Genomic DNA, 14605 nt, shown 5'->3' with positions numbered 1-14605 from the left:
TTGAAATATTCCGAGGGATAATTGAGTCTTCACAAAAGTCAGACCATAATTTTTCATCGAAGTTATTCAATAGGTATCCAAACAATTACACACTAAATGACTGATTTTACTGGTGATGGTATCATTGGTTAAATTGCATATTTGTTTAAAGAAGCATAACTCTTGAGAAGAGAGAAAATTCTTTCTTTATCCTATAAAGTGCGCTATATTTTGTAAGTGAACCTTGACGAATACCTATACAAATATGAAATTGAGACACCTAAATTCTTACACATGCAGATCGGTTCAAAGTTTTATATTGATACAAAATGTTAACTTGTTATTTATACCGTAGTATAATCATACCGTAATACTTTGGTCTCAGGAAATCGGCGAAATAATTTCATACCAAGTCCAGCATGTTTCGGAGACGCTTATAATTAGCTGCTGATCATGAATCCACCAAATTTTCAAAACAAAAATAAGAAACCATCAGCAAAAAACACACTACTTGTTCCATACTGAATGTGTTTTCAGAAATTATGTATTTAAGCAGCCATAGCAAAATATTCTCATCAAATATTATATTGCACTAAAAATATTTCCCTCGCAAACTGTGTTGGCTCCATCTGTTGAAACTACCAGCAAAATATTATTATAAGATTCTATGCTTTTTGATTCTTCTTCAGAAGTTGCTTGACATAATTTTTCCTGTGACCTTGTAAGTAGGTCAAGGTCATTTTGCTTCTCAAATTGGTTAGCTCTATTCCAAAAAGCTACCAGCCAAATCTAATGAATCCATTTCTTTTAGTTATTAAGAACAAATCCTTGAAAATGTTGTTGACCTCTGTGACCTCTAAAGTAGGTTGAGGTCATTTTCATTCTCAAACTTTGGTGAGCTCTATCCCAGGAAGTCACCAGCCAAATATTATAAATTTATTTCTTTTAATTCTTCATCAGAAGTAGTTTGAACCGTTTGACATATTTGAACGCTGTGACCTTGAAAGTAAGTCAAGGTCATTTTCATTCTCAAACTTTGTTGGGCTCTTTCCTAGGAAGCTTCAAGCCAGATATTAAGGTTCTATACCTTCCAGTTCTTCAGATGAAGTCGTTTAAAGTGTTTGAAATATCTGTCTCATGTGACCTTAAAAGTAGGTCAAGGTCATTTTCATTCTCAAACTTTGTTAAGCTCTTTCCCAGGAAGTCACTAGCCAAATATTTAGGTTCTATAACTATCAGTTCTTCATAATAAAGTCGTTTTAAGCACTAGACATATCTGACTCCTGTGACCTTGAAAGAAGGTCAAGGTCATTTTTATTCTCAATCTTTGTCGGGCTCTATCCCAGGAAGCCATCAATCAAATTTAAAGATTCTATAACGTTCAGTTCTTCAGAAGAAGGCGCTTGAAGCATTTGACATATTTCACCCCTGTGACCTTGAAAGTAGGTCAAGGCCATTTTTATTCGCAAACTTTGTTCGGCTTATTCCATGGAAGCTACCTACCAATTGTCATGTCTCTAAACCTTTCGGTATTTTAAAAGAAGTTGTTTGAATGCTTTTACATATTTGACCTCTGTGACCTTGAAAGTAGGTCAAATTCTATTTTTTTCGCAAACTTTGTCGGGCTTTATATAAGGAAGCTACCAGCCAAATATCATGACTCTATGCCTTCTGGTTCCTCTGAAGAAGTCGTTTAAAGGAAAGTTGACAGACGGACGGCCGGACGACGGACAACGCGCCATGGCATAAGCTCAGCTGAGCTAAAATAACTAAAAAAGAGGCCCAAGAGAAGAAGTTGCTTAAAGCAATTAAGCCAAATTGCCCCCTTTTGGCCCCGTCCGTCAGCCCCCTGGGGGGGGTCAGCCCCACGATTTGTACAATTTTGAATCTTCTCTTGTGAGCAGGTATTGATTGTTACGTCATTGTCTTTTGTGAGAAAATTACGTCGTTTTCTCAAAAATTGATGACGTTATTCTCACAAACAAGTGACGTAACAATCAAAACCTGCTCCAAAGAGAAGATAACTCTGCAATACGCAAAGATGGAATTTCAACTGATCATGCGCTTCATAAAAATCAAAGGTTGTCCATTACATGTATTAAAATAAAATACCTATTGTCAAGGATATTATGCCGATTGTTTTTTTCCTTTCTTTTTTGGGGGGTGAGGGGGATCTGATTACCTAAACACTTCAGTTACAAAAATGCTGTTTATGTTTTGTACACTATAAAAAAAAAAAAGTTAATCAAACATTACGAAAGATTTTTTTAAAAGTATAACTGATTAATAAATAAACATTGATTCATTTCATAATTAGTGAACTAATGAATGAAAATATGAAACTAAGAATCTGTATTATTGTTACATCAGATGAGTAGAACATAATCTATTAAAAGGAAAAACCTCAATATTCAATATTCTGGGGAATAATACAGTAATTGTTTAAATTTGGCTTACCGGGGTATATAAGTAAAAATAATTAAACAATTAAATTTGTACAGGGTATATAAAGTAAATTAATAAGTAATTACATGTTTACCAGGGTATGTGAAGTAAATAAATAAATGATTACATGTTTACCAGGGTAAATGGAGTAAATAGATAAGTAATTACATGTTTACCAGGGTATGTGAAGTAAATAAACAAATGATTACATGTTTACCAGGGTAAATGGAGTAAATAGATAAGTAATTACATGTTTACCATAGTATGTGAAGTAAATAAATAAGTAATTACATGTTTACCAGGGTATATCATATAGGTAATATGCGAACAATTACACCAATTTTAACATCAGTGCTTCTAGTATTCATCATAATTTTTTAAGAAATTCCAACAAAATCAAGTGCAAAACAAATATTTAAAAAAAAAAAACGTATGTGCAAAAAATACACATAACATTTAGTTTCCAAACAACACTCTAAACAAAAACATATAAAACATAGCAATATAAAACATAGCAACTATTTATGATATAAAACTGTTATACTTATATGTTGATTGTGTCATTAACAGAACTAACAATGTAAATATACAGTAAAATGAAACTAGAAATGCGTATCATTTGTGATTGTAGCTACACTGAAATTGTCTAATGAATCTTTGTCAATAAAGACAAAATAAACAAGTAACATAAAAAAATGAGTATCAATGTACATAAAGGCACTGAAACATTTAAATTAGGTAAAACAAACAATGGTGGAGGCCAGTTTTAGATAAGATCTGATTAAAGTAAATATCTTTATTCATTCGGCTGATATTAAAAAGTGATGAGATTCTATGACACTTTGATTCATTTTTGGCATACATAAAAATCTAATGATATGTTTTCTCTGACATCCCACCAATAAGATGGAATCTCTTTGTAAAAGTACACAAATAATGTACTGTAACTGCTAGAGTTACCTCCCTTCCTAACAGGTGTATATCTTGAACTGTCTTGAATGAATTTAACAAGAACAAATTTCTAAACTTAAATCTCAGATGTTGTAATCACAAAACAATATTTTCTATCTGATTTGTCCATAATTGATAGATAATAATATGGTTTGTTTTGAGGATCACTAGATATGTTTACTAGGAACATTAATTGAACGTCTGTTTTCCTTTTATTACACTGCCGGATATATCTGGAAGGTCCTGTTAAAAACTTGATGGCAGTAAGTTTAACTCTTGAAGGAGCTATCTGTCCTGTACAAATAGGAAACATCCATTTATATATTCCCTTTAATGTAAAGGAAATTTTAAGGAAGATCTACTTATAGAAATATTATAGGAATTCTCTAAAATCTTCAATGAAGACTATATTTTCTAACCACAAAAATTAGCACAGCAGGTTTATTATAGGAATGAAATAAACATACAAATGGCAAATGACTATCCTGTTATATCCAAATACATGATTTTTCAGTCACTGATTTTGACTAAGTTAAACTCTTTATCTAAATGACAACAAATGATCCTTTAACTCCTCTGGTCACAGCCTGGCGTCACTCAGTACATTGTTTGGAGGGATTTTCATTGGGATACATTGTATAAACTAAAACTGATTATCAAACAAATGGAAGACATCAACAAAACTATATGCACTTGAAGAAATTGGAAGGGGACATAACTTTAAAATCATAAAACATCAGCACTGAGTTAAATCAATGGACAAATCTTTTAGTAATATAAAAAAAAAAATCAACTGCAAAAACAACATCAAATAAGTAAAAATTTTGATGGGATTTGCTAAAATGACTAATATGAAAATCAATCTTAAATATACAGTGAATATCTCAAAATTTGCATCGCATATAAAAATGAAAACACTACAATGAACATATAATGAATACAATGTACCCAACTTTCATTCATATCTACTTGTGTTCTTATACTTTTAGAAAGAATTTTGGCTGAACAGTACAAATACTTAATCATTTAAACAATTTATGCTTAAATATTTGTTAACATATTCTACTTTTAATATTTTTGCACCAATGTTTTTATCACTTTCTGCTTCTGAGAATTATGTAAATTTCACAAGATATTGTATTATAATGTAATGTATGTTACTTACAATTATACAGCTACATGTAACCGTATACCCAGGTATATGACTAGATAAATCAAACTACGACCTTGACCTTAGATCACACAAAGTTCAGGAAATAAAATCAAGAAGGCTAATAATTATGCAGGGAAGGGGTGGGACTGACAAACTCCATGAGAAAGTGTGCTACCTGGACTTTTTTGTGATTACTTGACAAATAATCAAAATCAATTTAAAAAAAAAAAAGTTCTTTTTGCATTTATAAAAAAGTTCAAACATTGTTTTCATTTTCCCAATGAAGCATTCCTGGTATAAAGTGTATTTGTATTATTACTAAGTTTTAGATATACGATATTTTTACAAATACATTATCTTTGATATTTGAGTAATTATATTGTACCAGAAAATAATTTCTTCTTGATTTATTTCATTACCAGTTAAATGAAGCAACCAAATAAAACAATTGTCTGCTTGATAAAAAGCAAGATCAGAATGAATGGTGATCTATATTGATGTAACTATTCAACAGTGTGGCAGCTAGGCCACTGTAACGTGTTGTCCGAAGCTGCTGTGGCCACTGCCAGGTCTGGAGCTGTAGGTGGTGGCTACAGTGGCATTCACAGAGGGCTTCCTGTCATAAAAATCACCTAACGCCTTCCCACTGAGAATGTCACTATAAAACAGTAAAAAAAACATCAATTACAAGAAGTTAGTGTGACATAAACACAAACAATACAGGACATTTTATTATAGCTAGATCATGGAGTTTCCTCACCAGGAATAGAACATGTTTTGTCATTGGTTACCAAGGTAACCTACAGGTCAAGTTTCCAACTGAATTTTTTCTCTCAAACTTACAGAAATAATGATGTTTTATTATGTTTTTCATCAGACATGGTAATTGTGAATCCTATGACATATATGTTTTAGCTTAAATTTCAAACTTAATCATAATATCTGAGATTCATGTGATATATAAAAGCAACATGAAGAGAAAGCTTGATCAAACAAGGCCCCATGGACTAAATTTCTTAAAACCTTGGTATTCAACTTTTGTAATTTACATTGTATAATTTGTTATCCGTTTTCTCTGACTTACCCATATGGTACACTTCCTGTATGTCTGGAGTCTATGTCATCTATCAACAGGCTCATCTGCTTCTGTTCATGAAAGTGAAAAATAAAATCAGCAAGACATTTTTGAGTTTTAGTTTAAAATATATAAAATACATTAATGAGTCAGAATCCTGCCATCCAGAAGTTCATAATACATTTACATTAGTAAGTTGAAGTCCAGCCCCCCAGGAGCTTACTATACATCTAAATTAGTGAGTCAGATACCTGTTTCCCTGAAGCTCATTATACATTTACATTAGTGAGTCAGAATCCTGGCTCCCTGTAGCTCACTATACATTTACATTAGTGAGTCAGAGTCCTGGCTCCCTTAAGCTCACTATACATTTACATTAGTGATTCAGAGTCCTGGCTCCCTGAAGCTCACTATACATTTACATTAGTGAGTCAGAGACCTGTCTCCCTGAAGCTCACTATACACTTACATGAGTGAGTCAGATTTCTGTCTCCATGAAGCTCATTATACACTTACATTAGTGAGTCAGAGTCATGTCTCCCTGAACTCACTATACATTTACATTAGTGAGTCAGAGACCTGTCTCCCTGAAGCTCACTATACATTAACATGAGTGAGTCAGATTCCTGTCTCCCTGAAGCTCACTATACATTTACATTAGTGAGTCAGAGACCTGTCTCCCTGAAGCTCACTATACATTTACATTAGTGAGTCAGATTCCTGTCTCCCTGAAGCTCACTATACATTTACATTAGTGAGTCAGAGACCTGTCTCCCTGAAGCTCACTATACATTTACATTAGTGAGTCAGATTCCTGTCTCCCTGAAGCTCACTATACATTTACATTAGTGAGTCAGAGACCTGTCTCCCTGAAGCTCACTATACATTTACATTAGTGAGTCAGATTCCTGTCTCCCTGAAGCTCACTATACATTTACATTAGTGAGTCAGAGTCCTGTCTCCCTGAAGCTCACTATACACTCACATGAGTGAGTCAGATTCCTTTCTCCCCAAAGCTCATTATACACTTACATTAGTGAGTCAGAGTCATGTCTCCCTGAACTCACTATACATTTACATTAGTCAGTCAGAGTCCTGTCTCCCTGAAGCTCACTATACACTCACATGAGTGAGTCAGATTCCTTTCTCCCCAAAGCTCATTATACACTTACATTAGTGAGTCAGAGTCATGTCTCCCTGAACTCACTATACATTTACATTAGTCAGTCAGAGTCCTGTCTCCCTGAAGCTCACTATACACTCACATGAGTGAGTCAGATTCCTTTCTCCCCAAAGCTCATTATACACTTACATTAGTGAGTCAGAGTCATGTCTCCCTGAACTCACTATACATTTACATTAGTCAGTCAGAGACCTATCTCCCTGAAGCTCATTATACATTTACATTAGTGAGTCAGATTCCTGTCTCCCTGAACTCACCAAACATTTTCATTAGTGAGTCAGATTCATGTCTCCCTGAAGCTCACTATACATTTACATTAGTGAGTCAGAGTCCTTTCTCCCTGAAGCTCATTATACACTTACATTTGTGAGTCAGAGTCCTGTCTCCCTGAAGCTCACTATACACTCACATGAGTGAGTCAGAGTCATGTCTCCCTGAACTCACTATACACTTACATTAGTGAGTCAGAGTCCTGTCTCCCCGAAGCTCACTATACATTTACATTAGGGAGCCAAAGACCTGTTCCCTGAAGTTCACTATACATTTATATTTATGAGTAAGACACATACCTTCCTGAAGCTCACTATACACTTACATTAGTGAGTCGGAGTCCTGCCTCACGGAAGGCCACTATACACTTACATTGGTGAGTCGGAGTCCTGCCTCTCGGAAGGCCACCTTGAGTTCATCTGTAGACAGTATGCCACTCTTGTCCTTGTCCTGTAGAGTACATGCTTCAGTCAGCTGTGACCGGTGCTCCCGGAGGAATTGAGACAGAACACGCAGGACACTGGCCTGGGACTGCAAATACAAAGTCCATTTGTTATGTTTATTTAAGAAACTCTGTTACAAGCAAAATGTTGGATAAATGTTGAAAATAAAAATGAAATGAAAACTGACACTACAACACAGATGTGGCAGCTGACTTCCCAATATGCTTCTCTGAACCCCAAAACAAAACATTTATTGATACAGGTTTTTGTGATATTTTTTTTCTTTACATAGAGTGACACAGCACTGCCAAATTTTGAGATCAAGTTAACATTCTTCTTTTGAAATGATGTAAAAATATTTCATGATGTGAGAAATAATAAATGGAGATGTGTTTATTAGAAGTTGAATTCCTTACTGAGTATCTCTGATATCCGCCCATGCCGCCGTGGAGGATGCTGATATCCCTGGCTGCTTCCATCTCCTTGATTGTTTTGTAGTTAGTGGGATTGACATTCATCTCCTACAATAAAATACAATATTCAGTATTCTTTTCCGTATTTTAATAAAAAAAATCTTTAAATACCCAAACAGTTTCTAAGAGCCATAGATTTTTGTAAAATATCAATGTAATATCTCATGGCCCAAAATGCCCCTTTAATATAAAGCAAATATATTTATTGCTGTGGTTTGATAATCCATTAAATGCAAACATAATGTGAGAAAATATTTTGGACAATATTTTTTATAAATAACACTTTCTAATATTTAAAAAACCCACCTTACATGTATTAAATTATGTATATATATTATAAGAAAACATACAACTTTTGACCAAAAAAAATGTAAAAATTCAATGTATTCAATTTTGTGGTTTGAATATCACTCATATAAAATGTTGCTATATATTAATTGAATATTTGTGATTTTTTCTTTCATTTTTGAGTGACTAGATTTAAACTAGATTTATATAACCATGCATTTGATCATGTTTGGTAAATCAAGACTACCAGCCTAGGGTATCAATATATGTGGCATTCTTCCTAAACTAATTATACAAATATAATAATGACAGACAACAGAAACCAGAATATCGGATGTCTAACATTACAGGGCACCTTGATTAAAACATAATTTCATAATCGTAAGTTTCTCCGTTATTTAAAAATGTAAAATGTAAGTATGTGGTATTATAATTAGGCATAAAAACAAACACACCACACAAACCAGATAGGCTTGTTAGATTTCACAACAATGGGGTCAAGCAACAATAAATGTTTACACTCTTTCACGTAAGGTGTAGACCTCTTAGTCAGGACACAGAATCATATCACTATTTCTGGATACATGAAAAGGAACAATTACTCTTACATGATAGTTACTAATAAGTACCCCACCCTTTATAAGTACCTCTTATCCTCCTTCAAATATGGTCATCCAATCCCTTTAATTTAACATACCGACTTCCATAGCAAAAAGTCTCTATTTTGGCTATTTTGGAGAATTTCGGTATATTCACAATCACTTTTATTTTCCTAAATTGTTAAGTGCCCCGGAAATATATTTGGTAAAATATGGTAATTATTGAAAAAAAGGATGAAGCCATGATGCCGGTGGACCTATTAAGTATATAATGTATCTCCTATCTATTACATTGGGCATGATGCCAGTGGACCTATTAAGTATGTAATGTATCTCCTATCTATTACGTTGGTCATGATGCCAGCGGAACTATTAAGTATATAATGTATCCCCTATCTATTACATTGGTCATGATGCCAGTGGCCCTATTAAGTATATAATGTATCTCCTATCTATTACATTGGTCATGCACATGCACACAAACCATGCAAATTATATTGATAAACTATTGTGGAAAATCAAATCAGCATTTAAATTATAATTTCAAATTTTTCATTTTTTTAATACTTTGGACAATTCTGGTCTTGTACATAAATTTTGCGGAGAAATGCATGTCTTTACAAGTTACTAATTTACTGTTTAATTATTCCACAAAAACGACAAACAACAAAAGTGCTAAAATTATCAGACACTATACAATCAATATGTAATTATGGAGAACAACATATATCAACATCACCAGCATTCTGAAACACTACACTCTGTAAAGCCAATGAAATGACACTAGAAATCAAACTTACCCCACAGTTCTGGAACATTGTCGGCAATAATAAACACAGAAATATAAATAGCTGCTTATCGTTAACACAATGGCACACGACCCTGTGTTTGTAGAAGTAATTAGGCTTTGAAGATGGTAGAAATTCTGCATGAAGACCAGTCGGGCAATCAGAAATAAGATATAAAAGTTTTAAAATAACTCTGATGAGGGTAGAAATTAATAGCGACTAATTAGGATGTCAAATTGTATGGCATTAAGATTATGATGGTCATCATTGATAAATCTTTTGATCACATAATGTACTGTGTTATCCAGTGGATATACCCGTGACATATTTGTTTGCTTATTAACCCATGTAATATGACCTATCGGCCCTGTGATTGATTGTAAGTTTCAATTGTTTCAATTGTGATGTCAAACCTAGGACAAGTACATATCGTCACAGACTTATGCACTGAAGTCAAAATGGCGGCTTTTTACAATTCAGTTGCATGAAAATTGTCGTTTAACACAAATAAATGCCACAAATCTTGATCATGTGATAAAAAGGATCTTACATTCGTTTTCAAATGAAATTTGTGAAGCTTGTCACAAATTTTTCATTTTAGCTCGCCAGAGGCTCACTTAATTGAAAAATTCTACGACTCCTTTCATAAATCTCATATGAAATGGAAACTCATGTAAGATCCTATATAAATGAGAGACCGGTACAACTTGTTAATAGTCTGTGATGGGGTTCAAATCAGCACTTTGATGCCCAATTTGACAAGTCGACATTACATCTAAAATTATCCTATATTTTAACTTTATTTTTATATTTTTTCTGTAATTTCAAAATATATCTTGCATTTCAATTGTATTTTCTATTTCATATCGACTGAAACAAGTCGTAACGGTTACATCTGAATCATTGGGGTGTTGGTCATGCATGGGGCATAACTCTTCTTTGCTTATACCTATCATCATAAAAAACTGGGAGCCAAAAACCGAAGGGGTTCCTTTCTAATTATATATAAGACAGAACAATAAATGCAAACTTATCATATTTTTTTGTCCAAAAGAAACTAACCTGTGGGTCTAACATTGATCACTTAAAAACTGTTTTTCTTTTTTTTTTGCTACATAGTATTATATAATCCACGGTCCAAACACTTTTAGAGGATAAAAGTAATTAATCATGTTCGTTTCATTTGAATCATGATCGGTGATGTGTCATACCTCGAGTGAAACGTAACGTAGACTCTCCTGTTTCGCCAAGCCCTGCAGAATGAGTTCTATACCGTCGTCTGCCAGTGGATTTAGATTTAACTGCAAGGAAAAGACAGAAAATCTGATACTGAAACACTGAAAGAGAAATTCCAATTTTTTCTTTTAAAATCCAAATGTATTTTTTTTTTCTCCCTTTTTTGTTTTAAAATATCCCAAGTTGACTTAGAAAATACTATTTTTCTCAAGAAACTAAATAAGAAAAAGAAGAAAATAACACAAAAAATAAGATTTTATCATATATCTTGAAAACATAATAATATTATGAGAATACTGAGAATTTTTTTTCACCCAAAACAGTATTTCAATTCAATAAACTTATAAAAACATTCAAAGTTACGGGAGATAATATATGTCTGACAAATAAACATTTAAATTACAGTTGGGACTGCAGAACGTTTCGAATTCACATACATTTAATTCTGTGACTTTATTCTTTACCATTTCATTTACAGCCATGGATTATCTCCCTTACACCATAGCTGGGATCATGTTACTACGTGTAGGTTCCTTGCAATGTTTAAACCTATAAACATACCAGTAATGTCTCCAGACCAAAGTTCTGACTGATCCCCCCACACAGATGTTTGGCTGCTTCTTTGTTTAGTCGATTGTTGCTGCAAAGTGCAAAAGAATGTTTTCAAATTACTTTTTTTTATTAAAGCATTAAATATTTCATTTGAATAGAAAAAGAAGCCTATCATTGATGCCAAAAGATTCTCAATTGTTGTCATTGAAGTCAGTTCTCTTACAAAGAATCTTCCTCGCAAGATTGATTCTTTCTTCATTTTCACCATTTGATCGCTCTCTTTCTGTCTTTATTTTCTTTCATTATACAATCTTACATTATTAAAAATTATGAGGTAGCAACATTGGGAGTCACTGAGAGGCTCTGGCCTCTGTAAAGTACATGTTTCCATTTGAACTACATGTTTTACAGTGAACAGTATACATGTTCCCCTATGAATTATATGTTTCACTTTAAACTACATCAAGCACCGGAGAAAGAGCAACTTCTTTAGGTATATAGATAGCTCAACTGAGGTTAAACACCTTGAGTTTAGTTTTATAGAGAGCTTACCTGAAGTTAAACACCTTGAGTTTAGTTTTATAGAGAGCTTACCTGAGGTTAAACACCTTGAGTTTAGTTTTATAGAGAGCTTACCTGAGGTTAAACACCTTGAGTTTAGTTTTATAGAGCGCTTACCTGAGGTTAAACACCTTGAGTTTAGTTTTATAGAGCTTACCTGAGGTTAAACACCTTGAGTTTAGTTTTATAGAGAGCTTACCCAAGGATAAACACCTTGAGTTTAGTTTTATAGAGCTTACCTGAAGTTAAACACCTTGAGTTTAGTTTTATAGAGCTTACCTGAAGTTAAACACCTTGAGTTTAGTTTTATAGAGAGCTTACCCGAGGTTAAACACCTTGAGTTTAGTTTTATAGAGCTTACCTGAAGTTAAACACCTTGAGTTTAGTTTTATAGAGCTTACCTGAAGTTAAACACCTAAAGTTTAGTTTTACAGAGAACTTACCTGAGGTTGAGCTTCATTTTATACAGAGCTAATCTGAAGTTAAGCACCTTCAGTTTAATATAATAGAGAACTCATCTGTAGTTAGGCAACTTGACTTTAATTTTAAAGAAAATTTACCTGAGGTGGAGCACTTTGAGTTAAAGAGAGCTTACCTGAGGTGGTCGAGCACTCTGAGTTTAATTTATAGAGAGCTTACCTGATGTGAAGCACTCTGAGTTTAGTTTATAGAGAGCTTACCTGAGGTTGAGCATCTTGAGTTAAGTTTATAGAGAGCTTACCTGAGGTTGAGCACATTGAGTTTAGTTTATAGAGAGCTTACCTGAGGTCGAGCACTCTGAGCTTAGTTTATAGAGAGCTCACCTGAGGTCGAGCACCTTGAGTTTAGTTTTATAGAGAGCTTACCTGACGTCGAGCACTCTGAGTTTAGTTTATAGAGAGCTTACCTGAGGTCGAGCACCTTGAGTTTAGTGTTAACCCTTAGAGCTTGTTGTAAGGCTGCTGCTCCAGCTACACCGAAGCCATTCCAGGCCAGATCTAATACCTCCAAAGTATTGTTTTTCTGTGTTAAAGGAAACAAGTTGATAACCAAATCAAAACTCTGCTTTTTTGTTTGCACATGATCAAGTTATTATGGAAATGATAAATCCGTATTGAGGAGCAACACATTTGTTCAATACCAATTTTATTTGCTAAAGCTTCAGTCATGGTAGAAAGAAAAGAAAAAAAAAAAAAAAACACAGCTTTGAAGTGGAACTCTTCTGTATAATTATAATTCATGCAGTGGGGACCTCAATTAACCTTAATAGTTTTTTTTACAAATAAATGTACTAAAACAAAGTTGATATGACGTCGTCATAAATCATTTTAATACACATTCATCAACTTATACAATTCAGTTACATAAACACTTTTATGATTGAGATGATAATCAACTCTTTCAACCCTGAAATTTCACAATGAACTATTCCAACCTTTGAATTGGAGGAATTCAAATGTGTCGTTAGGGGTGAATGAGTTAAGGCCAGTAGTAATAACTCACATATAAGGCCTCTGCCACAGCTACAGCTCCTTTGCCTCTTATAGCATTCCAACTGAGGTCAAGGTCATGTAAACTGTCATTTATTGCCTGAAAATTAAAAAGACTTTATTTACAGCTCTTTACTTCCTTGTCTTTCTGTTCACATTGTTATTTATCCCTGTTCTACTGAGTGGTCCATTATACATCTTTATTGTGTTGATGGGCTGTTAAGATTCATAAACAATGAACATACAAAGGCTGTTCTCTTTATCCCCTGATCTCTCATAATTTCAGTATATCCAACACATATTTACGACTACCTCATTTGGTTTCAAGGAAACCAGATAAAATTGTAAGGAAACATTTCCTTGTTAATGTATAGAAAAGGCAATTACTCAAATTTAATGGATTATGATATCGCAATCTAACCATGTGAAGGAACAGCATTCTCACAGTGTTTTAGCACAGAGATGGGAAACTAGGCATTTAAAGTGTCAAATAGTCAAATGAATACGCTTTATTACAGCATATTGAGCAACAACAAGTAAGTTTGTTTTGTTAAATAAAACAGCAACAAGACTACTAGAAGTGTGACATAACCTATTTTCAGTCATCATTACTCTTTATGTATATGAATCATCACAACCACATAGTATTTCATGACGTCACTCAGCTATGAAGTTTAATATTACGACTCATTTTTATGCATGTCGCATTGACCCGAAAATCGCAAATAATCCATCCCCCCGAGAAGATTTTGCTACATGTATACAGTCCTAAAACTTACCAGAGCGCCCCCTTTATATTAAGTGCCACTATATAGTAAGGTTTACTCAAGTGCCCCCTATAAAATAGGACTTACCAGAGCGCCCCCTATATAGACGCCGGCCATCTCCCCAAAGTTGTTGTTGCTGAAGTCGAGAGATGTGAGGGATATATTGCTCCTCAGGGCGTCGATAAACAGGTAGGCATCTTTGTCAATGAGCTGGTTTCCTAAGATAAATAATAACATTGGATATTATCTCATTATAACTGTCCGTAACAAAGTAAATATTTATCAACATGACAAAATGATAGCAACATGCAGTACTTATAGACAACAAGATGTAGTGCAGTGGATAATACACTCGCATTACACCAAGGGGGGG

The 14605-nt window shown here is 33.8% G+C and overlaps 1 protein-coding gene across 3 annotated transcripts in view; it reads right to left on the bottom strand.

The window, feature by feature from the left end:
- Positions 1 to 2906: 2906 nt before the first annotated feature.
- LOC110461220 (leucine-rich repeat-containing protein 74A-like) overlaps positions 2907 to 14605 on the bottom strand; it is a 42290-nt gene continuing 30591 nt past the window's right edge. For 2 of the 3 annotated variants that reach the window (XM_021514597.1, XM_021514599.1), the window contains 10 exons: positions 14320 to 14450; positions 13479 to 13565; positions 12883 to 12998; positions 11445 to 11523; positions 10859 to 10948; positions 9660 to 9668; positions 7916 to 8020; positions 7429 to 7587; positions 5613 to 5674; positions 2907 to 5186 (listed from right to left, as the gene is read on the bottom strand). In XM_021514597.1, the coding sequence (XP_021370272.1) occupies positions 5051 to 5186; positions 5613 to 5674; positions 7429 to 7587; positions 7916 to 8020; positions 9660 to 9668; positions 10859 to 10948; positions 11445 to 11523; positions 12883 to 12998; positions 13479 to 13565; positions 14320 to 14450 (974 nt within the window). In that variant the 3' untranslated portion in view covers positions 2907 to 5050. The remainder of the gene's footprint in view (positions 5187 to 5612; positions 5675 to 7428; positions 7588 to 7915; positions 8021 to 9659; positions 9669 to 10858; positions 10949 to 11444; positions 11524 to 12882; positions 12999 to 13478; positions 13566 to 14319; positions 14451 to 14605) is intronic. The other variant, XM_021514598.1, reaches the window with a different exon arrangement.

This window comes from Mizuhopecten yessoensis, unplaced genomic scaffold, assembly GCF_002113885.1.
Source record: "Mizuhopecten yessoensis strain PY_sf001 unplaced genomic scaffold, ASM211388v2 scaffold10591, whole genome shotgun sequence".
In the NCBI taxonomy this organism is placed as follows: Eukaryota; Metazoa; Mollusca; class Bivalvia; order Pectinida; family Pectinidae; genus Mizuhopecten; species Mizuhopecten yessoensis.
Note: the sequence above shows the minus strand (reverse complement) of the source record. Positions and strands in the feature narration are given on the sequence as shown.